The sequence below is a fragment of the Carcharodon carcharias genome, chromosome 11 (assembly GCF_017639515.1).
Source record: "Carcharodon carcharias isolate sCarCar2 chromosome 11, sCarCar2.pri, whole genome shotgun sequence".
NCBI lineage: Eukaryota > Metazoa > Chordata > Chondrichthyes > Lamniformes > Lamnidae > Carcharodon > Carcharodon carcharias.
In genome coordinates this window covers 125632066-125654015 of record NC_054477.1, presented here as the reverse complement: position 1 = coordinate 125654015, position 21950 = coordinate 125632066, and the positions used below count along the sequence as shown (strand labels likewise).

The 21950-nt window shown below is 44.3% G+C and overlaps 1 protein-coding gene across 4 annotated transcripts in view; it reads right to left on the bottom strand.

The window, feature by feature from the left end:
* The window catches only part of uggt2 (UDP-glucose glycoprotein glucosyltransferase 2), a 437193-nt gene that overhangs the window by 93139 nt on the left and 322104 nt on the right, over positions 1-21950 (bottom strand). For all 4 annotated transcript variants that reach the window (XM_041199272.1, XM_041199273.1, XM_041199274.1 and 1 more), the window contains exons 30-32: positions 19150-19235; positions 6481-6565; positions 110-195 (exon numbers count right to left, since the gene is read on the bottom strand). In XM_041199272.1, coding sequence (XP_041055206.1) covers positions 110-195; positions 6481-6565; positions 19150-19235 — 257 coding nt within the window. The remainder of the gene's footprint in view (positions 1-109; positions 196-6480; positions 6566-19149; positions 19236-21950) is intronic.

The window sequence follows — 21950 nt, the reverse complement described above, 5'->3', positions numbered from 1 at the left end:
TGAATATAATCATATTGTAACTCACTGACAATTATCTATGATTATATCTTAATGATGAAAAAACAGGAAATATTTAAAAAAAAACAGACAATTCTATTTGCTGGAATACCTTGTGATCGACTCCCAGATCCCCTTGTCTTCAGAATCTTCATCACTGAGAAGGTCTTCATTTATTTTGCCAGACTTTTTGTGCACCTGTAAGTACAAAAGACTGAACTGGAATTGATATAACTGACTGAAGCTCAGGGAACACACATCCATGTACAACAAACCCTGAGTCACCGACTGATGTCACCACAGTATCACTATCATCTCAGGCCCTGTACAGGAAGTGAGAAATCGGAAACTGCTGGTTCACCTTGCTATTTAGGAAAGGGTATCCAGTCTCAGTAGGTGAACTCCACTTGGCTTGTTAATAATAGACAAAAGGATAAGTGAGAGCTGGTATAGCATCACTACTATTGGTCACATCAGTATTCCATCAACTCCAGTTATACTTTAGCTAAATCAGTAACAGTTAGGCAGCCTTAGTGACAGTCTGCTAACTTCAATATAACTTTGCCAATCTCAGTACAGATTACTAACTTCAGTGTCAATCTTTTAACTTCAGTATAACTCTATCAACCTCCGAAAGTTTTATTAATCTCAGTAAGTTTACTAATGATATGACCTAAGACACGGAAGAAATCATAAACTATGTAAATCAAACTTTGGTTCTTTTTACTTCTTTAAAAATGAACTTTGTTGAACCAAAAGATGGCTGCCACAAGTCACCTGATGAATTGAAATTGTAAGCTGACCACGGCATAATGTGGATTGCACTGGAGACATGTCCTGACATGTTGCTCATGGAATCTCACACCTGGGACTGTCAAGGTCCATTTTAAAAAGGAGCTATTGAAAGGAAATGGATGTCACTTACCTCTTTTTTAGCTTACCCCTCTAGCGGAGTCTGAAGGTCTACCGAGACAATAGCTACCCAGAACAGATTCATCAATATGAACAATGACTCTTTCAGAGGCTAATGACTGGGACATTATAAGCCACAAAACAAAAGGCGGATCCAGACACCAGACAAATATCCCTTTATGAAATCATTGTGGAGGAAGGAGGTCACATGAATTAAATGACCATTTTGAAATCTCTATCTACAGTTCAGAACTCAGAAGCAGGGCAGGCTGTTGATTTAACTCCAACCTGCAAACACCCAACAGCAGGACATGAGTATACCTACAGTTTGTTCAAGAAGGCAGCTTATCACCACCTTCTCAAGGGAAATTAGGAATGGGTAATGAATACTGGCCTAGCCAGTGATGCCCACATCCCATGAATGAATTTTAAAAAAAGATTCCAGCCTGACCAAGCAGCCTGCAACAAGCCCTCCTTGAAGCCCCTTTATCTGAAAGCCACTGGCCACCTCCTGCCAAGCAGGCTAAGTCTTTGCCTATCAACCTCATTTCAATGCACTACCATCATCTTTAAAGGAATTCTGCACTGCCTTCAGCCAGGAGCCTGCCTGGACTGGAACTTCTCTGTGAGGGAACCCCCTCTGCATTTGGGCTTTCTGGACTCTGGCAATCACATGAACTGATATCTTTTTGCCAATAATTTATAGTTGTAAGACCCTTCTTTCCTATCCCTTACTGTATAATTCTGTGCGTATGTGAAGTTGCAATCACCGGCCCTCCACCCCGGTTTAAATGTGTGAATAAATTTCTGATTTAGTCCTGTTAAATGACCACCCAGCCCTTACATATTTGGTTCAAAGAAGGGAATTCATTCCCAGGGGCAGCATGGCTTCAGAGGTGGGCGTTGATTTTGATGGCCCAACAGTACAATATTAAATATCGTAAGTTAACATATCATGCAAATTCAATGTTCTTTTGAGATTTACCATGAAGACTGATTTATTCTTAGCTACTGAGTTACCTGTGAATTACTTTACATACACAAATGAGATGCCAGTGTCTGCCAGAGAAATTAGTGAAGAAACTCACATGGATGTGGCTGAGTAAACCATAGAACCATAGAAAAGTTACAGCACAGAAGGAAGCCATTCGGCCCATCTTCTCCATGCCAGCCTGAGGACATCCAAGTGCCTTTTCTAATCCCATCTTCCTGCACCCAGCCCATAGCCCAGCAGCTTACAGCACTTAAGATGCAGATCCAGGTACTTTTAGGAGATGGTCATTGCCTGGCACTTGTGTGGCGCAAATGCCACTTGTCAGCCCAAGCCTGGATATTGTCCAGGTCTTGCTGCAATTGGACATGGACTGCTTCAGTATTTGAGGAGTCGCAAATGGTGATGAACACTGAGCAATCATCAGTGAACATCTCCACTTCAGACCTTATGATGGAAGGAAGGTCATTTAAGAAGCAGCTGAAGATGGTTGGGCCTAGGACACTACTCTGAGGAACTCGTGCAGTGATGTCCTGGAACTGAGATGATTGACCTCTAACAACCACAACAATCTTCCTTTGTGCTAGTTATGACTCCAGCCACTGCAGAGTTTTCCCCTGATTCCCATTGGCTCCAGTTTTGCTAGGGTTCCTTGATGTCACACTTAGTCAATGCAGCCTTGATGTCCAGGGCAGTTGCACTCACCACACCTCTGGAGTTCAGCTCTTTTGTCCATGTTTGAACTAAGGCTGTAATGAGGTCAGAGGCTGAATAGAAATATAGAAACTAGAAGCAGGAGTAGGCCATTCGGCCCTTCGAGCCTGCTCCGCCATTCATTATGATCATGACTGATCATCCAACTCAATAGCCTGCTCCTGCTTTCTCCTCATACCCTTTGATCCCTTTCGCCCCATGAGCTACATCTAACTCCTTCTTGAAAACATATAATGTTTTGGTCTCAACTACTTTCTGGAGTAACGAATTCCACAGGCTCACCACTCTCACCAAATCATATCTGATCTTATTAAAATCGGCCTTCCTCCAATTTAGAACTCTGATTTCTGGCCCATCCTTGTCCTTTTCCATAACAACCTTGAATCTAATGGAGTTATGATCACTACCTGCAAAATGCTCCCCCACTGATACCTCTACCACTTGCCTGGCTTCATTCCCTAAAATTAAATCTCTTGTAGGACTTTCTACGCACTGACACTCTACGTACTTTCTACGTACACTCCTGGATGTATTTTAAGAATTCCGCTCCCTCTAAACCTATCACACTATGACTAACCCAGTTAATATTGGGGAAGTTGAAATCCCACACTATTACTACCCTACTATTTTTACACTTCTCTAAAATTTGCCTACATAGCTGCTCTTCTATTTCTCTCTGACTGTTTGGGGGCCTATAGTACACTCCCAGCAATGTGATTGCTCCTTTTCCCTTTTTCAGTTCTACCCATATGGCTTCATTTGAGGAGCCTTCTAAGATGTCATCCCTCCTTACTGCTATAATTGATTCCTTGATCAATATTATGAAACCCCCTCCTCTTTTCCCTCATTCCCTGTCTCGCCTGAAGACCCTATATCCTGGAATATTGAGCTGCCAATCCTGCCTCTCTCTCAACCATGTCTCTGTGACAGCAATGACATCATACTTGCATGTGCTAATTTGTGCGCTCAACTCATCTGCCTTATTCGTCAGACTCCTTGCATTAAAATTAATACCATCCAACCTTGCCAAACTCCCTTGTGCCTTAACTGGCGTATAATTTCTATGCCTTCCAGACTCACTTGCTCTCTTCTAATTTTGGCTGTGCATCTCTCCCTGCTGAACCTCCTCTCAAGATCCCATCTCCCTGTCAAGTTAGTTTAAATCCTCCCCAATAACAGTAGCAAACCTCCCCGCAAGGATGTTGGTCCCATTCCGGTTCAGGTGCAACCAGTCTGCCTTATATAGATCCCAGTGTCCCAGAAATCTAAACCCTCCCTCCTGCACCAAATCTCCAGCCACGTGTTCATCCGGACTAACCTCCTATTTCTAAGTGCACGGCACCGGAAGAGATTACTACTTTTGAGGTCCTGTTTTTTAATCAGCTTCCTAACTCCCTAAATTTTGTTTGCAGGACCTCATCCCTCTTTCTACCTATGTTGTTGGTACCAATATGTACCACGATCTCTGTCTGCTTGCCCTCCCCCTTTAGAATGCCCTGCAGCCATTCAGTGACATTCCTGACCTTGGCACCAAGGAGACAACATACCATCCTGGAGTCACGTCTACGGCCGCAGAAACGCCTGTCTGTTCCCCTTACTATTGAGTCTCCTACCACTATTGCTTTTCCCCTCTTTTTCCTCCCCCCCAATGCAGCTGAGCCACTCACAGTGCCATGAGCGTGGCTGTACACCCCAGAGGAACCGTCACTCTCACCGTTTTCCAACACAGAAAAACAGTTCTCAAGCAAGATGCACCCTGGAGATTTCCTGACTACTTGCCTGACACCTTTCTTCTGACTGATGGGCACCCATTCCTTCTCTGTCTGCACTTCCCTAAGCTGTGGGGTGACCACGTCTAAAAATGTGCTAACCACGAAACTCTCAGCCTTGCAGGTGCATCTCAGTGTCTCCAGGTACCGCTCAAGCTCCAAAACCTGGAGCTCAAGTAGCTGCAGCTGGTGGCACTTCCTGCACACATGGTCAGTCAGAGCACAAGGAGCACCTAGGACTTCCCACATGTTGCAGGCAGTACATAACATGTACATTTCAGTCGAGCTGCTCTGCAAATGCCTCTAGTTGGGAAAAAAAAACCTTACTTTAATTTAAATACAGTAAAAGTTAAATTATTTATGTACTTTCAATAAAAACTAGAACTCTTACCTTTCCTTAGCTTAATCTATTTTAAACTGGAGAAAAAAACTGAAGAAAAACACTTACCCACTACTCACCAATTAGCTCTCACCTTCATGCTGACATTAGTTTTTGAAGCTTCCCTGCACTCGCGCTGGTTCTGATCTCTCTGCCGCTCTCACACTCTGTCTTGTGATGTCACTTGTTATTTTCAACAAGAACTGACTGCAGGACACTTTTCCCAGACTGCTTCACTGCGATGCTGACTGCAGGACACTCTTCCCAGACTGCTTTACCACGATGCTGACTGCAGAATACTCTTCCCAAACTGCTTCCCTGCGATGCTGACTGCAGGACACTCTTCCCAGACTGCTTCACCGCAATGCTGACTACAGGACACTCTTTCCCCCTGCCTGTCCACCATCTACAAGGCACAAGTCAGGAGTGTGATGGAATACTCTCCACTTGCCTGGATGAGTGCAGCTCCCACAACACTCAAGAAGCTCAACGCTATCCAGGACAAAGCAGCCCATTTAATAATCCCTTCCATCACTTTACTGCTGATTGAGAGTAGACTGATGGGGCGGAAACTGGCTGGGTTGGATTTGTCCTGCTCTTCGTGTACAGGGCGTACCTGGGCAATTTTCCACATTGCCGGGTAGATGCCAGTGTTGTAGGTGCTGCATTTTAGGGAAGATGTTAAGGCACTGGAGAGAGTGCAGAAGATGTTTATAAGAGAGGGCACAGATTTCAAGTAATTGGCAAAAGAAGCAAAAGTGGTATGAAAAATCTTTTTCAAACAACCAGTAGTTAGGGTCTGCAATGCACTGCGTGAGATTGTAGTGGAGGCAGGTTCAATCGAGGCATTCAAGAGAGAATTAGATGATTACTTGAAAAAAAAACACCTGCAGGGTTATGGGGAGAAGGCAGGAGAATGTCACTAGGTGAAATTTCTATTCGGAAAGCCGGTGCAGACACGATGGGCTGAATGGCTTCCCTCTGTGCTGTAGCAATTCTGTGATTCTGAGTGGCAATCACCTGGAGCCTGCTGCCCACGAGAGTGGTAGAATCAGAGATGGTCAATGATTTCAAAAGGGAATTGGATGGACACTTGAAAGAAATATCCCTGTGGTCTTACAAATTTAGAGTGGAGGAATGAGACTGAGTGGATTGCTCAACAGAGAGCCAGCGTTGACTCAATGGGCAAAATGGCCTCCTGTGTGGTAAATTACTCTGTGATTCCATGACATTAACAAGGCTCTTGCCAATTTCCACTATCGCATTGGCTGCCTAAATAGATGCCTGCCCTGAAATCAAAATGGTTGAGCCTCCAGCAGTAACTGGGAATTTTCTTCTCCAATCTGTGTCCCATTATCACCCTATTTACAAACATGGGCAGTGGTCAGACAAAAATCAGGCCAGAATCATTGTTTGAACATTGCACAATTGGCCCAGATGTGAAGAGTTTCAGCCAATTGTCAGCTTTCGGTCACAAGAATGTAACACTTAGTTCAAGATTATAGCCAATTCCAACATCAAGATTCCAAATTTGAAAAACACAAATCAGAGACTTCTTTCTTAAAACTTACAAATTATTGTTATTTTCAAAATCTGCCCGGTAAGTGTCATGCCTGACAATAATTCCATCGCAAATAAAGCTCCAGTTCTCCCTCGATAGAATCAAAATATACAATAAGGAATTACTTTTTAACATATTCACAATTGCATTTACATACCTGAACTTTGAGGATTTTGCTTTTGAAACTGCTCAGTACTACAACAACATCATCTGCATCATCGGAAGAATCTGTGCCTTCATGTCTGCAGAGGAGAGATGAAGATTGATAAATGAGCAGCTGTTATAAAAGCAAAATACGGTGGAAGCTGGAAATCTGGAAAAACAGAAACAGAAATGCTGGAAATAATCTGGAGGTCTGGCAGCACCTATAGAGGAAAACAGTCCATATTTTGAGTCGAATATGACTTCTTCAAAACTGAAGGAAGATAGAAATGTGAGAGGTTAAATGCCACTGAAAGAGGGGAGGAAGATCAAAAGGGAAGATCTGAGATAAGGCAGGGGGCAGGAGAGACTGAGTGACAGAGATGCCATGGAGCAAAAAGCAAATGGCAAACAAAGAATTTGTTCAGAGTGAATGTAAATGCCAGAATAATGAACAGCTCTGTCTAAAAGCAAAAACATGGAAAACAAGATTCAAATCAGCACATGGAGAGAAAAACAAAATCAATATGGGGGACAGAGTTTATGGTCTGAAATTGTTGAACTCAATGTTGAGCCTGGAAGGCTGTAAGGTGCCTAATCAGAAGTTGAGGTGCTGTTCCTAGAGCTTACATTGAGCTTCACTGGAACACTGCAGCAGGCTGAGGACAGGAATGTGAGGATGAGAGCAAGGTCGTGAATTAAAATGGCAAGCAACCAGAAGTTCAGCATTGTGCCTGCAGCTGAGCGGAGGTTCTGCAAAGTGGCCATCCAATTTTCATCTCCCCAGTGTACAGTAGACTGCATTGTGTGCAGTGAGTACAGTTATTAAATTGAAAATACTAATTTTTTTTTTTGCAATGTGTTGGTTTGAATCATGTTTTTCATGTTTTTGCTTTTGGACAGGACTGTTCACTATCCTGGAATTTCCACTTTAGACAAATGTTTTGTTTCTTTACTACAGCCATTACCAATCCCTTTGCCTTTTGCTCCATAACAACTTTGCCATTTAATCTCTCTTACCCTACCCCAGACCTTCCCTTTTGTTCTTCCTCCCCCTCTCCTCTTCAACAACATTTAACCCCTCACATTTCTACCTTCTTTCAGCTCTGAAGAAGTCATATTCGACTCAAAACATTAACTCTGTTTCCTTCTCCATAGTACCACCAGACCTGCTTAACATTTACAGCACTGTTTATCATTTCACACAGATTTACATTATTTCAGACCTGCGACCTCAAAAACCATTTTTTATTTTTCCTAGTAATTGCGTTATGACAAATATCTGAATGCAACTGAACTACTTGACCACCTAGCGGACAGAGTGCTCATTTATTAACTACACAATACACATCAAGATAAAATGACTAGTGGTTTGGACATGTATGTATATTTTCACCAATGAGTCAGCATGCTATGGTCATGAAAATTAATTGTGAAAAATAACTAAACAGAAAAGGTGGCAATAGAATTTTCAAACCTTTATTGCCCGACCCTAATTGCCCTTGAGAAGGTGGGCTTCCTTCTTGAACCAATGCAGTAGGCTGGTATAGGTTTATCCACAATGTTGTTCAGTAGGAGATTCCAAGATTTTGATCCACTGATAAAGAAGCAATGGTGATATACTTCCAAGCCAGAATGGTGTGAGAGTTGGAGAGGAACCCTTTTTCTTATAGGTGTTAGAGGTCACAGGTTTAACAGGTGCTGTTGATGGAGTGTTGGCAAGTTGATGCATGGATCTTGTAAATGGTGCACATTGTAGCCACATTGCAGTAGTGGTGGAGGGATTGCACGTTTAAAATGATGCATGGATGCCAATAAAGGAAGCTGCTTTGTCCTGGATGGTGTCAAGCTTCTCAAGTGTTGTTGAAGTACTCAGCCAGGCAAGAAAAGAGTATTTTTTTTTACACTTCTGGCGTGTACTTTGTAGGTAATGTGCAGGAAACTCAGCCTCTGACCTCTTCTTATAGTCACAGTATTTATGCGCCTGGTCAAGTTCAGTTTCAAGTCAATGGTAATCCCCAGGATGTTGACTGTGGGGGATTCAATGATCATAACAGTGTTGGAGTGTGATTGCGAGAGGTTGATTCCCTCTTGATGGAAATGGTCATTGCCTCATAATTTTGGAGCACAGATGTGTTACTTGCCACTTACTAGCATAAGCCTGAATGTTGTCCAGGTTTTGCTGCATGTGGGCATGAAATGGTTCAGTATCTGAGGAACTGTGAATGGAACAGATGTGCAATCATCAGCGAAGATCCCCATTTCTGATCTTATGATGGAGGGTATGTTATTAATGAAGGAACTGAAGATGGTTGGGCCTAGGAGAATGCCCTGAGGAACTCCTGCAGAGATGTCCTGGGTCTGAGATGATTGATCTCCAACAATGACAACAATCTTCCTTTGTGCTAGTTATGACTCCAGTCATTAAAGTTTTTTTCGCAATTCTCGCTGACTTCAATTTTACTAGACATTTTACTTGATACCATATTGGTTAAATGCTACTTTGATATCAAAAGCAGTCACTCTCAGCTCACCTCTTGAATTCAGCTCTCTTGTCCATTTTTGGGCAATGCTGCAATGAGGTCAGTTGAGTGGTTCTGGCAGAAGCCAAACGAGCATTGGTGAGGAGGCACTGGTGAGTAAGTAGCACTTGATACAACTGTCAATGATGCCTTTCATCAGTTTGCTTATGGATGAGAATAGATTGATGGAATGTAGTTTGCTGCGTTAGATTTGTCCTTTTTTTGTGAACAGAACATTCCTGGGCAATTTTCCACTTTGTCAGGTCGATGTCAGTGTTGTATCTGTACTGGGCAGCTTGTCTAAGGACATGTGGTGGTTTAGTGAAAAAAACATTATTTCATCCACAGATTTAACGAAGTCGTTGGCAGAGGTTGGCATCTCTCTGTTCCAGTTGGTTCAGATGCAGCTTTGTTTGGATTTTACATTGTCATTGAAGCATATAATTACCAGCATCATTCTTAAGCAACATGGTACATTTATATTTACTTCATATAGTGCAACAACACTTCCTTGCCAGCATGTATTTATACTCTGTAAACACAGGATACCTTTATCCTGAAGTAGAAAACAAGGTTAACAGAGCATCACTCCAGTTACATTGCATTACTATTGTCTGAAATTCACAGAATAAGAGTTAAATTCTGAAGTACTTTTTTTGTAGGTACCAGTAAGAGAACTTTAGTGATGCATGTTAATTATTCTGGGTTTAAAATATTCTATCACATGCTGTAAATTAATGCTCTATGGAGCTAAATTCAGAGAGCAGCTGTCAGCTAAGTTCTCAAGGGGCCTGGGAGACAGGGTGGGGGCGCAAGTGATGGAGGAGGGGACAGGTGACAGGGATGGAAAATAGTGGGAGTGAACAGGGCAGCAGTGATTTAGAGGATAGTGGTGGGGGTGGAAGGTGGAGTGGGTGAATTTTTGTTCTGGGGCTTCAGCTGGAGGTTGGAGGGGAGAGGGACTTGAATGTAGCTATGGGAAGGAGCACCATATTTAGGCAAACATATATGAAGAAGTTATCTTATTGGTTGCATCCTAAAACAGCCACCTGATCAGTTGCATTTAGGCCTAGTTTCCCTGAACTCAGCTGGCATTAGGCCACATAATATTACTGAGGAAGCCTCATAAATACTTTATCTAATGCCTGTTTGAGGACTGGGTGTGAGGTGTCTTTTTTTCAAACCTGCACCAATATGGTGGGCAGTCCAGACTCATCATCATGTGCTTTTCCTGTACATCATATTGAAGGTTTCAGTACCAGTTTACTGCTCAATAAACAGGCATGACACTATCAAATTTCTAGTCTCTCTTGACCTCCCCACTGCCTCCATGTTGTCAGCCTGTCTGAGGAACATCAATTTCCTTTGATAAAATACTGGGAAGATTAAAGCCAGTGTCTTCAAACCCCATCAGAAACATCTTACCATGGCTACCGGTTCAAGCCCCCTCTTCAACCAGTGGCTCACTTTGAACTAGATATTTCCTACCTTTGGTGCCCTATTTGACCCCAGCTGAGTTCATAACCTAATACTGTCACCATCATAGACATATTGCCCATATCACAAACATATTACTTGCCTCCACCATCTACCTCGATTCACCTGCCTTTGTCATTGGCTGATTCAAGTACCCCAAAGCTCTGCTTCCTGGCCCATTTCATCCTCCAATCTCCATAAACTTCAGCTCTGCTGCCCATAATTTATTCTACATCAAGTCCCAGTAACACATTCTCCCTGTCCTTGCTGGCCTACATTGGCTTCTGGTTTTCCAATGTCTTAAATTCAATATCTCTGTACCATTGAGACTATCTTCTTCTCTAAATCCGGGATTTGGAATTTTTCTCTAAACCCCTTTTTGCTTCTTTGCTTCCCTCTCCACTTTTAAGACCTTCCCTTAAAAATGTGTCTCTTACCAAACTTTTGATCATAGCTCCTAATATTCCATTTTTTTTATCCGTGCTTGGGACATGAGCATTGCTGACAAGGCCAGCATTTCTTACCCATTCATAATTGCCCTTGCAAAGGTGGTGGTGAGCTGCCTTTTTCAACTACTGCAGTCCATGTGGTGTAGGTACACCAACATTACTGTTAGAAAGCAAGTTCCAGGATTCTGATCCAGCAACAGTGAAGGAATAGCGATATAAGTCCAAGTCAGATTGGCGTGTGACGTGGAGGGAAATTTATAGGCAGTGGCTTTCCCATTCATCTACTGCCCTTGTCCTTCTAGGTGGTAGAGGTTAGGGTTTGGAAGATACTGCAAAAGGAACCTTTGTGACTTGCTGCAGTGCAATCATGTAGATTGCACACACTGCTGCCAGTGGTGGAGACAGTGAATGACTAAGGAGGTAGATGGAGAGCCTATCAAACTTTGTCTTGGATGGTATTGAGGTTCTTGAATGTTGTTAGAATTGCACTCATGCAGGCAAATGGAGAGTATTAGATCACACTCCTGAATTGTACTATGATCCTGCACCCACCAAATCTTTGGCATGATCCAGTTATGGACCAGTAACTTCTTGTTTAAAGTAGACAAAGTTTGACATTCCAGACACTTGCTAAGAGAATAAAGCCACAAGATTCCATGTTTTTTGAACAAACAAAACAAACCTTACTATACACAGCCAAAGAGAAACAATTTACAATATCTACCGTATACTCTAACATTCAGAATCAACACAAAGTACACGTAAATTAACAAGCAAAGTGTGCTTGAACACACTATAATGCACAATAAGTGGCAGATGTGATCAAGACAGATCCCACGGATTTCTTAGCAACCTACCTAAATGTCAGTACCCACTGAGTGGTCTCCTCCTTCCGGTCGCTCCTTCCCCATTCCTTTCTCTATTTCTGTGACCTCTCCCTGACCTCTCTCCCTGAGTTCCCTCCACCTCTCTGGGACCTCTCCCTGTCCCATGTCGCGGGACTCCTCTTGTTATTGCGCCCAATCCTGGGTCCCGTGATCGGGTACTTGAAGTGGTTTTTCCCCATACAGACACACTGGGCACTTGTCCCTGGCCTGAAGATCACACAACACTAAACTGTGAATGCGCACCCCGCATCTGATTCACACATGTGGAAATTCCGGGGTACATCAGGACTTGCAGTTCCCAATCTCCAGTCAGAAATCAGGTAAGTTCCTATTTCTTGACACTTGTAGATGTTAGACAAACTCTGAGGAGTCAGGAAGTGAGTTACTCACTGCAGAATACCCAACCTCTGACCTGCTCTTGTAGCCATAGAATTTTTATGGCTGGTCTGGTTCAGTTTCTGGTCAATGGTCACCCTCAAGACATTGACAGCGGGAGCCCCTGCAACAGTAATGCTTTTAAACATCAAGGGGAGAGAATGGCATAATTTTTTGACTCCGATCCATTTTCTTGATCATGGCTTTATATGAAGTACCAAGGTAAGAAGTACCTGATTTTTTTTCTCTATTTTGACAGCGTTATATATGTTTTATCATTATAGGCAGCTTCTTGTATGGCATTTTTGCAATTTCAGAGTTAGGTGGGTGTAAATGCTAAATGGAGAAGACTTTTTCCCAAGGAATAAGGGGAAGTAAATTTCTGACGCATCTTGTAGCAAAATGATTAAAAGCAGCAGAACAATTGTCTGCCATCCACTTGGCCCGATGTACTGTGCTTTTGTTTTTGATGTCACTATAAACCCTAGGAACCCACATAGTTTACTTCTGAAAAGAAAGACAACATTAAATATTTTTGTTTGTAAAAATGAAAATGAAAAGATAGTGAATCTCAGCAGATTATAGGTTGTTATGTCTATGCATTACATGGTTTTTATTTCCATGTATGAAATATGTAAACTGTAAAAAATCTCATATGACCTATGCAAATTCACCTTAGAACTATAAAGCAATAACCTCAGGTTTTTGACTTGTCTTATTTACTGTATTTTATAAAGAAGCTTACTAAAACATACTTTACTTCACTCAGTAACTTTCGCCATGATTATTATTTTATTTCCACCGTCAAACTGTAGAAATAGTATAATTTATTAAAGAATAACACATATGAAGATTAACTTTAAATCAGTGTTCATCAGGTATATGTTTTGAGAACATCAAAATTTACTTGCCCATTGTAGCATTAGTACAGTACAGACAGGAGGAGGGTTAATTTAAAAGCACTAATTTATCTTCTCACCACCTGTCTGTAAACAGAAAGGTGTTTTGATTTGTTCCCTTTATAGGGCTTCTCTTTATAAGCAGTAGCATATTTCCTAACCCTTCAGTTTTTCTGTGATCCATTTTTCTATTAATAACTCAAGACAGGATGAACTCAAAGGGTTAATTAATTTGCACACATTCAAAATGCCAATGGAGGGTTGCAACGTCACTCCACACTCAGACAGTTAATAGAGAGATAGATAAACTAAGGTTTTACAGTACAGAGACCACAGAGAAAATAAATATTGGTTCACATGAGTTCCAGAGTCCAAAATCAAAGTCAAATTAAATATTTCTTTATGGAGGTCAGTAGAGAAAAACCAGTGCTGGATAATTCATTTTATAGTGGTGTTGACTTTAGACAATGAGACAGGCCTGCAGAGATGAATCAGTCTTGTAGATGAAGGTACAGAACATCCAGCAGAAGCAGTGTAGATGGGACCAGGTGCCCAACCTGGGTTAGAGCTCCTTCGGTGTGGCTTGCTAGTCAGATGTTAAACAGCAGACTGAGATATGCAACTCAGAAAGGCAATATGATTTGTTCCACAAGTCAGAGGCCCATGTCACATGACTCCCACCTCTCCAACAGTGGTCTTTGGCAAAGGGTGAGTATCCATCGTCTGGATTCTAAAGACTGTCAAATGCCTCAGCCATTAGAAATTGAAAGAAAGGTTGTGTGGCCTTTGTCTTAGCAGATGATCCATCTACTGTTGGCCAGCCTAGGCTATTAAATGCAGATGGCCTTTGTATTACTCTCTTTGAATTGGGCTGTGTAATAATTTAAGTAGAAAATGGAATAAAAAAGCCAAAATAAAGGAAATTAAAAATCTATTTCCTTCAGTTGTACAGGAAAGGCATAAACTCATATATTCACTGTTCATTACATTTGAAACATTAGTTTCAATCAACTTACATTGAGTGTGGGGGTTTCCGTACATGTGCAAACTGAGAGCAGGCTGTACATTTGCAGTTCAGTGTTTGGGCTGAGGATGGGCCCAGAGCGCTTGCACACAGCGGAAAATGGCCAAAAGCCTGGGTCATGTGACCAGAAGCAGCGTATTATTGAAAAGAAGAATCCAAGGTGGGGAACAGGGACAGGTCACAAAGTGAGAGGATACAGGGAGAGGTCCCCAAGAGTCCAGGCAGGGATCAGGGACAGGAAGAGGTCCTAGTTAAGTTAAAAAGAGAGGAGCAGAGAAAGACACCCCAAGCAGGAAAAGGGCTGCGGTTAGCACATTTTAAATGAAGAGGACACAGGGGAAGCCCTGAAGATTCAAGAAGGTAGCAGGAGGTGGTTACTCCATGCTGTGGGCCCACTGCCACAAAGGTACCCATTTGGAGCAGTAATATTCTGCTCGACATGGCCCAAGAGCTGAAGTTGTGCTTGCGAGTTGGTGCTTGAGTGCGGATTTGGGAATCCAGGGGAATGGAATCTCAAGGTGGGCTGTCACTGAGGTCATCCAAGTTGGAGCGACTTTTGGAGAGAATTCTTGGGCGAGATATTTGAAGGTGAAGACTGGAATCCCTCCTGTGAGACACAGAATTTCAGTGAAAGTTTCATGGTTTTTTTAATCCATTGGTAAGTTTTGTAAGGTTACAACCAATGCATCCTTTATATCTGCAGTCACTTCCTTTAAGACCCTGGGTAGAATTTTCAATGCCTGCTGATAGCAGGCATGATAGGTGGCATGAGCCGACAACATGGCATGATCGCTTTCACAACAGTGGGAAGGCAAGTCGCGAATGTCCACTCAGCCCACCAACAGCGGGCCGCGTTTCCCACCATCATTGTAATACATCAGCATATCATTGAGGCCATCCCACCAGGCTCTTGCACCCCACTGTATGGTTCCTCCACGTTGCGGGAAAGCATGCCGACGTGTTTCACATTAGCACAGAGACAAGGAGCGCTTGGGTGAACTGGAGGTGAGTGCACAACAACATTCTGTAGAGCTCGCCAGGGTCGCCTATTGCTTTGCAGGCTTCAGGGGCACCAGGGGTGTCGGGGTTAAGTGTCACCTTGCTTCGGAGGCGACTTTTGAGGGTGAGGGGGAGCGGAGGGGCAAGTACAACCTTGCCTCTGAGGCAACGTGTGAGGGTGAGGGGGAGCAGGAGGTAAGTGCGGCCTTGACATTGAGGCGACTGGTGGCAGGGGAGGGTGTGGTGGTGGTTAAGGGTAGCCCTGCCTCTGAGGCGACTGGTGATGGGGTTGGGGGGAGGGCAAGGGCAGCCCTGCTGGTGAACATAGTGCACAAGCATTCGGGGTGAGGGGGTAGGGTGAGTGAGTGCAGTGGCCACGCATTCGTGAAATCTGTAGAAAGGGTCCATTCCTCTGTAACTAAGACAGTTCAGGCGCTGCCACATTGATATGATTGGAATCGGGGTCCTAGCTTATCTGCCCACTCAAGCAGCACAGAGGCATCAAAGTGCCACCAAGTTGTCTAGAGCTCCCCCCAAGCCCCCAGCCCCTGCCCCCCAAATACAGACTGCAAATTCATGAGCACTTTAGTGGACTGCAGAGCAGTTGGACTGCACACGTTGTACAATCTTCTCACTAAAGTTGGCCACGTAGCAGTCACTGCTGGAGACATTCACAGCCCATTGCAATGTCAGCATCCCAGTTTGGACTAGTCTCCACCATGGTTTAAGCTAACAGGGCAGCCATGCAGCGCACTAATCTGGCCATCAGAGTGGTGGCCAGCACTCTCCGGGAAGCATTAACGGGTCGTCACACTTAACCAGGACAGGTTCTTAGTACACCCATGCTAACTACATGTCTCTCTCTTTCATCCTGCAGGAGCAGTACATCAGGATCACTGAGCCTGGTGACCTAGTTGTATGTTTGATGGCCTTCAGAGCGCAAAGAAGGCGGAGAAGAGAGCGACGGAGGCTCCTGGCTGTGCAGAGATAGGAGCAGCAATCTCACACCACCTAATAGCCACAGCAAGCTGTTGCAGGCCGGCACCTAGCGACACCCAGGGTCTATAGACACGGTTTTTGATTCCTGAAGATGACTGAGAAGCAGTGTTGCCAAAGACTGCAAATGCCAATGGAAATGGTCGCTCACATCAGCCAGTTACTACAGGATTTGGCACCACAAGGACATGGAGGGCATCCACTGCCAGTGGCTGTGAAAGTGACCACGGCGTTCAATTTCTATGTCATGTAGCCCTTGTCGCCAAGGAATCATCCGTGCAGCTTCTGTGAACCCTGGACAACTGCAGGGATCTGTGACCGACTCAGGATGTAGGCCTTGAAACCATGTGGGTTTCAGGGCTCCACAGGTAACCTCTGTGGGATCTCTCAAGCCTCCAGCCACAAATTCATCAATGAGGCCACAGATGCATTCTTTGCGAGGGCACACAACTTTGTGCATTTTGCCCAGGACCTGGACATGAGAGCAATTGGATTCACCCAGATCTCGGGTTTCTCACAGGTGTAGGGTGCAATTGACTGCACTCATGTGGCGCTCAGATCTCTATCACAACACACAGTGAACCTCAAGGGATTCCACTCACTGAACGTGCTGCTGGTGTGTGACCACCAGAAACGCATCCTGCAGGTGTGCACATGGTTTCAAGGCCTACATCCTGAGTCGGTCACAGATCCCTGCAGTTGTCCAGGGTTCACAGAAGCTGCATGGATGATTCCTTGGCGACAAGGGCTACCTGCAGAGGCCGTGGCTGATGGCATCTGTGTGGTGGCCTCAGACTGCAGCAGAGTGACGGTATAATGGGGCTCATGCTGCAGCTCAAACCTTGGTGCAGCAGACCATCGGGATGCTGAACATGAGGTTCTGGTGCCTGGACCAGTCTAGTAGAGCCCTGCGATGCAGTCCACAGATGGTGTCAGACATCGCTGTCATCTGCTGCACCCTCCACAACCTGGTGCTCCAATGGGGAGGCGAGCTGGCTGAGGAGGAGATGGAGGAGCTGCACATTTCCTCCGATGAGGAGGACACCAATGATGATAGGGCTGAGGAGGTCCTCGACGGCAATGATGATGGGGATGAGGCCCTTGCACTGGCCAGACAAAGCAAGCATGCTTGGGAGGCCCTTATAGCTGCTAGATTTGTGGAGGATGATGACAACATGCGGTGAGGTGACCCCATAGTTCCTCACATTGCATTTGTGAACATTTGACTCCATTCTGGCTTATGGCAGTGCCAATACCCTCTGTGAGAATACTGTCATGAAGATGTGCTGGAGGTCCTATTAGTCATTCCATTGCAGGAGGATGATGATGGCATATTGAGGACACTCAATAAATCTTCACACAGCCTCAGAATGTCTGACTCCTGTCTGCCAAGGGCAGCTCACTTGCGCTCCATGATCACGGTCATATCACAGAGACACAGCCATGAAACTTCAGAAGCATCTGATGCTTTGTCCGCCTTCAGCACCTCAGCCCTTCAGCAGCGGGAGCACAGCATTAGTGGTCACAGATGCTGAAGAGATGGGGGCCAGCCACTTCTTAAAAGTGCTGAGTGCACATCAAGAGAATGGGAGAACTCTGTGGTGCCTGCCCATGTGGTAATGCAGAACTGAGTCTTTCCAAAAAAAGACGCACTATCAAAGCTTTTTATCTTACACTCATCGGGACAGCTACATAGGATAAACCAACAGTAATGGCAGAACAATGATTTATACTACATGAGAAGAGAGTGTTGATTGATTAACAAGTTGACTCTGATTGGTGGAGGCACTGTCACAGAGAATGCAGCATGAAACATTTAAATGCCTAGCTTTGTTCAAATTGAAACCGCGCAAATAGATTCTGATTGGTCAAGGCATTGCCCTGGGAAATGAACCAGGGAATGACTGTTCCCTAAGTCTTCGTTTAGTTGAAGAAGGCATAAAATATGGACTTGTTCCTTCTGTCTGCAAAGGACAGGGCCCTGTGTGTGACTATACGTGACCTCTTGCATGTATGAGTAAGCCACACTGTGAGCCTGACTGACAATCTTAAATTGGTTTTCAGTGTGATTCTTAGCACAATCAGGGTTGTTCAGCAGGTGTTACAATTACAAAACCACACTTAATGTTGGACATGATGTTTTGAGCTTTGCAAAGACAGGCTGGTTAGGTATGATCAGTCTTCGTCTGTGGTGAACAGCCAAAGGGCCATGCTATAAACAGTGCACAAAGCATGAATGGTTAGGCCTCAGCTGGAATATTGTGGCCGATTCTGAGCACCATTATATAGGAGGGATGTCTAGGCCTTGGAGAGATTTACAGGTTTGGCACTTCAATTATGTGGAGAAAAGCTGGGAATGTACTCCTTCCAGCAGAGTAGGTAAAGCGGAGATTTAATGGAGGTGTTCCAAATCATGAAGGGTTTTGTTAGAGTAAATGTCACAGAATGGCAGGCAACTAGAGGGAACATATGTAATGCAATTGGCAAAAGAACAAAAGGTAACACAGAGAGCAGTAATGATCTGGAATGCATTGTCTGGAAGGTTGGCCAAAGCAGATTCAATAACAATTTTCAAAAGGGAATTGAATAAATACTTATAGAAAAAAAATTGCAGGCCTATGGGGAAAGAGGAGAGTGGAACAAATTGGATAGTTCTTTCAAAGAGCTAGCACGGTCATAATAGCCTCATTCTGTCCTGTATCATTCCACAAATTCAAGGGAAGGTTTCAATCTTGAGAATCTGATGATAATCAAATACCAAAAGTTTTGTTACCATAATTTATATAACCAATTGTCTCACTCTAGAGAGAGTCCACGATCCCTTGTGGACTATAGATAATTACTTCCTTTAGAGCATCCTCAGAACCATTCCACAAAATTCATCAACCTATTACATTCACTAACATAGTGACATATGCAACATTCACTAATAGTGACAGTGCAACATCAAATTATTTTACCTGTTTTAATGTAAAACATCATTTGTGTACAAGTACAGATAAAAGTTCACCAAAATGAAGTAAATCAGGCAGTATCTTTTCCTGATAGATCTACTTACGTAAATATCTCGTAGATATCGTTAGACCTTCCTTTACGTAATCGAAGCAACCAAGCTCCTGGATTTGCTTTTAGCTGGAAGTAACCCTTAAAAGTGAAAATTAAGGTTAACAAAATTTCTCAACTCATCAGGAGGATGGAATTTTTCTCTTTATATTGACTGAAAAATCAATATTCTTGTCATTTTCTTCAATGCCTTGTAATGTCTAATGATGACAATGAAACCATTGTTGATTGTTGTAAAACCCCCCCATCTGGTTCACTAACGTCCTTTAGGGAAGGAAATCTGCTATCCTTACTTGGTCTGGCCTACATGTGACTCTAGACCCACAGCAAAGGTGGTTGATTCTTAAAATGCCCTCCGGGGTAGCCTAGCAAGCCACTCGGTTGTATCATATCGATACAAAGTCACTAAAAAAAATGAAACTCGACAGACCACCGGCATCGACCTCGGCACCGGAAAAGACAACGGCATACTCAGCCCTGTCGACCTTGCAAAGTCCTCCTTACCAACATCTGGGGGCTAGTACCAAAATTGAGACAGCTGTCTCACAGGCTAGTCAAGCAACAGCCTGACATAGTCATCCTCATGGAATCATACCTTACAGATAATGTCCCAGAGACCACCATCACCATTCTTGGGTATGTCCTGTCCTACCAGCAGGACAGGACCAGCAGATGTGGTGGCACAGTGATATACAGTTGAGAGGGAGTTGTTCTTGGGGCCTTCAACATCAACACCGGACCCCATGAAGTCACATTGCATCAGGTCAAACATGGGAAAGGAAACCACCTGCTGATTACCAAGTACTGCCCTCTCTCAGCTGATGAATCAGTGCTTCTTTATGTTGAACGCCACTAGGAGGAACCATGGAGGGTGGCAAGGGTGCAGAACGTACTCTGGGTGGGGCATTTCTATGTCCATCATCGAGAGTGGATCAGTAGCACTACTACTGACCAAGCTGGCCGAGTCCTAAAGGACATAGCTGCTAGACTGGGTCTGTGGCAGGTAGTGAGGGAACCAACAAGACGGAAAAGCATACTTGACCTCCTCCTCACCAACCTGCCTGCCACAGATGCATTTGTCCATGACAGTATTGGTAGGAGTGACCACTTCATAGTCCTGGAGATGAAGTCCCACCTTCACATTGAGGATACCCTCCATTGTGTTGTGTGGCACTACCACTGTGCTAAATGGGATAGAAACTCAAGACTGGGCATCCATGAGGCACTGTGGGCCAATAGCAGCAGCAGAATTGTACTGGAACACAATCTGTAACCTCAAGGCCCGGCATATGCCTGACTCTACCATCACCACCAAGCCAGGGGGTCAACCCTGGTTCAACGAAGGGTGCAGGAGGACATGCCAGGAGTAGCACCAGACATACTTAAAAATGAGGTGTCTGCCAGGTGAAACTATAACACAGGACAACTTGCGTGCCAAATTGCATAAGCAGCAAGTGATAGACAGAGCTAAGTGATTCCACAACCAATGGATCAGATCTAAGCTCTGCAGTAGTGCCACATCCAGTCGTGAATGGTGGTGGACAATTAAACAACTCACCGGAGAAAGAGGCTCCACAAATATCCCCATCCTCAATGATGGGGGAGCCCAGCACATCAGTGCAAAAGATAAGGCTGAAGCATTTACTATAATCTTCAACCAGCAGTGCCAAGTGGATGATCCATCTCGCCCTCCTCCGGAGGTCCCCAGCATCACAGTTTTCAGCCAATTCGAATCACTTCGTGTGATATCAAGAAATGGCTGAAGACACTGGATACTGCAAAGGCTATGGGCCTTGACAATATTCTGGCAATAGTACTGAAGATTTATGCTCCAGAACTTGCTGCGCCCCAAGGCAAACTGTTCCAGTACAGCTACAACACTGGCATCTATCCGGCCATGTGGAAATTTGCCCAGGCACGTCCTATACACAAAACCCGGCCAATTACCGCCCCATCAGTCTACTCTCAATCATCAGTAAAGTAATGGAAGGGGTGATCAGCAGTGCTATCAAGCAGCACTTGCTTAGCAATAACCTGCTCACTGATTCCCAGTTTGGGATCTGCCAGGGTCACTCAGCTCCGGACCTCATTACAGCCTAGGTTCAAACATGGACAAAGGAGCTGAACTCCCGAGGTGAGGTGAGAGTGACTGCCCTTGACATCAAGGCTGCATTTGACAGAGTGTGGCATCAAGGAGCCCTAGAAAACTGGGGTCAATGAGAATCAGCAGGGGAAACTCTCCACTGGATGGGTTCATACCTAGCACAAAGGAAGATGGTTGTGGTCGTTGGAGGTCAGTCATTTCAGCTCCAGGACATTACTGCAGGAGTTTCTCAGGGTAGTGCCCTAGGCTTAACCATCTTTAGCTGCTTCATCAACGACCTTCCATCATAAAGTCAGAAGTGCAGATGATCGCTGATGATTGCACAATGTTCAGCACCATTCGCGACTCCTCTGACACTGAATCTGTCCATGTCCAAATGCAGCAAGACCTGGACAATATCCAGGCTTCGGCTGACAAGTGGCATGTAACATTCGTGCCACACAAGTGCCAGGCATGACCATCTCCAACATGAGAGAATCTAACCAGCGCCTCCTGACGCTCAATGGCATTACTATCACTGAATCCCCCAATATCAATATCCTTGAGGTTACCAATGACCAGAAACTGAACTGAACTAGCCATATAAATACTGTGGCTACAAGAGCAGGTCAGAGACTAGGAATCAAGCTATGGGTAACTCACCTCCTGACTCCCCAAAGCCTGTCCACCATCTACAAGGCACAAGTCAGGAA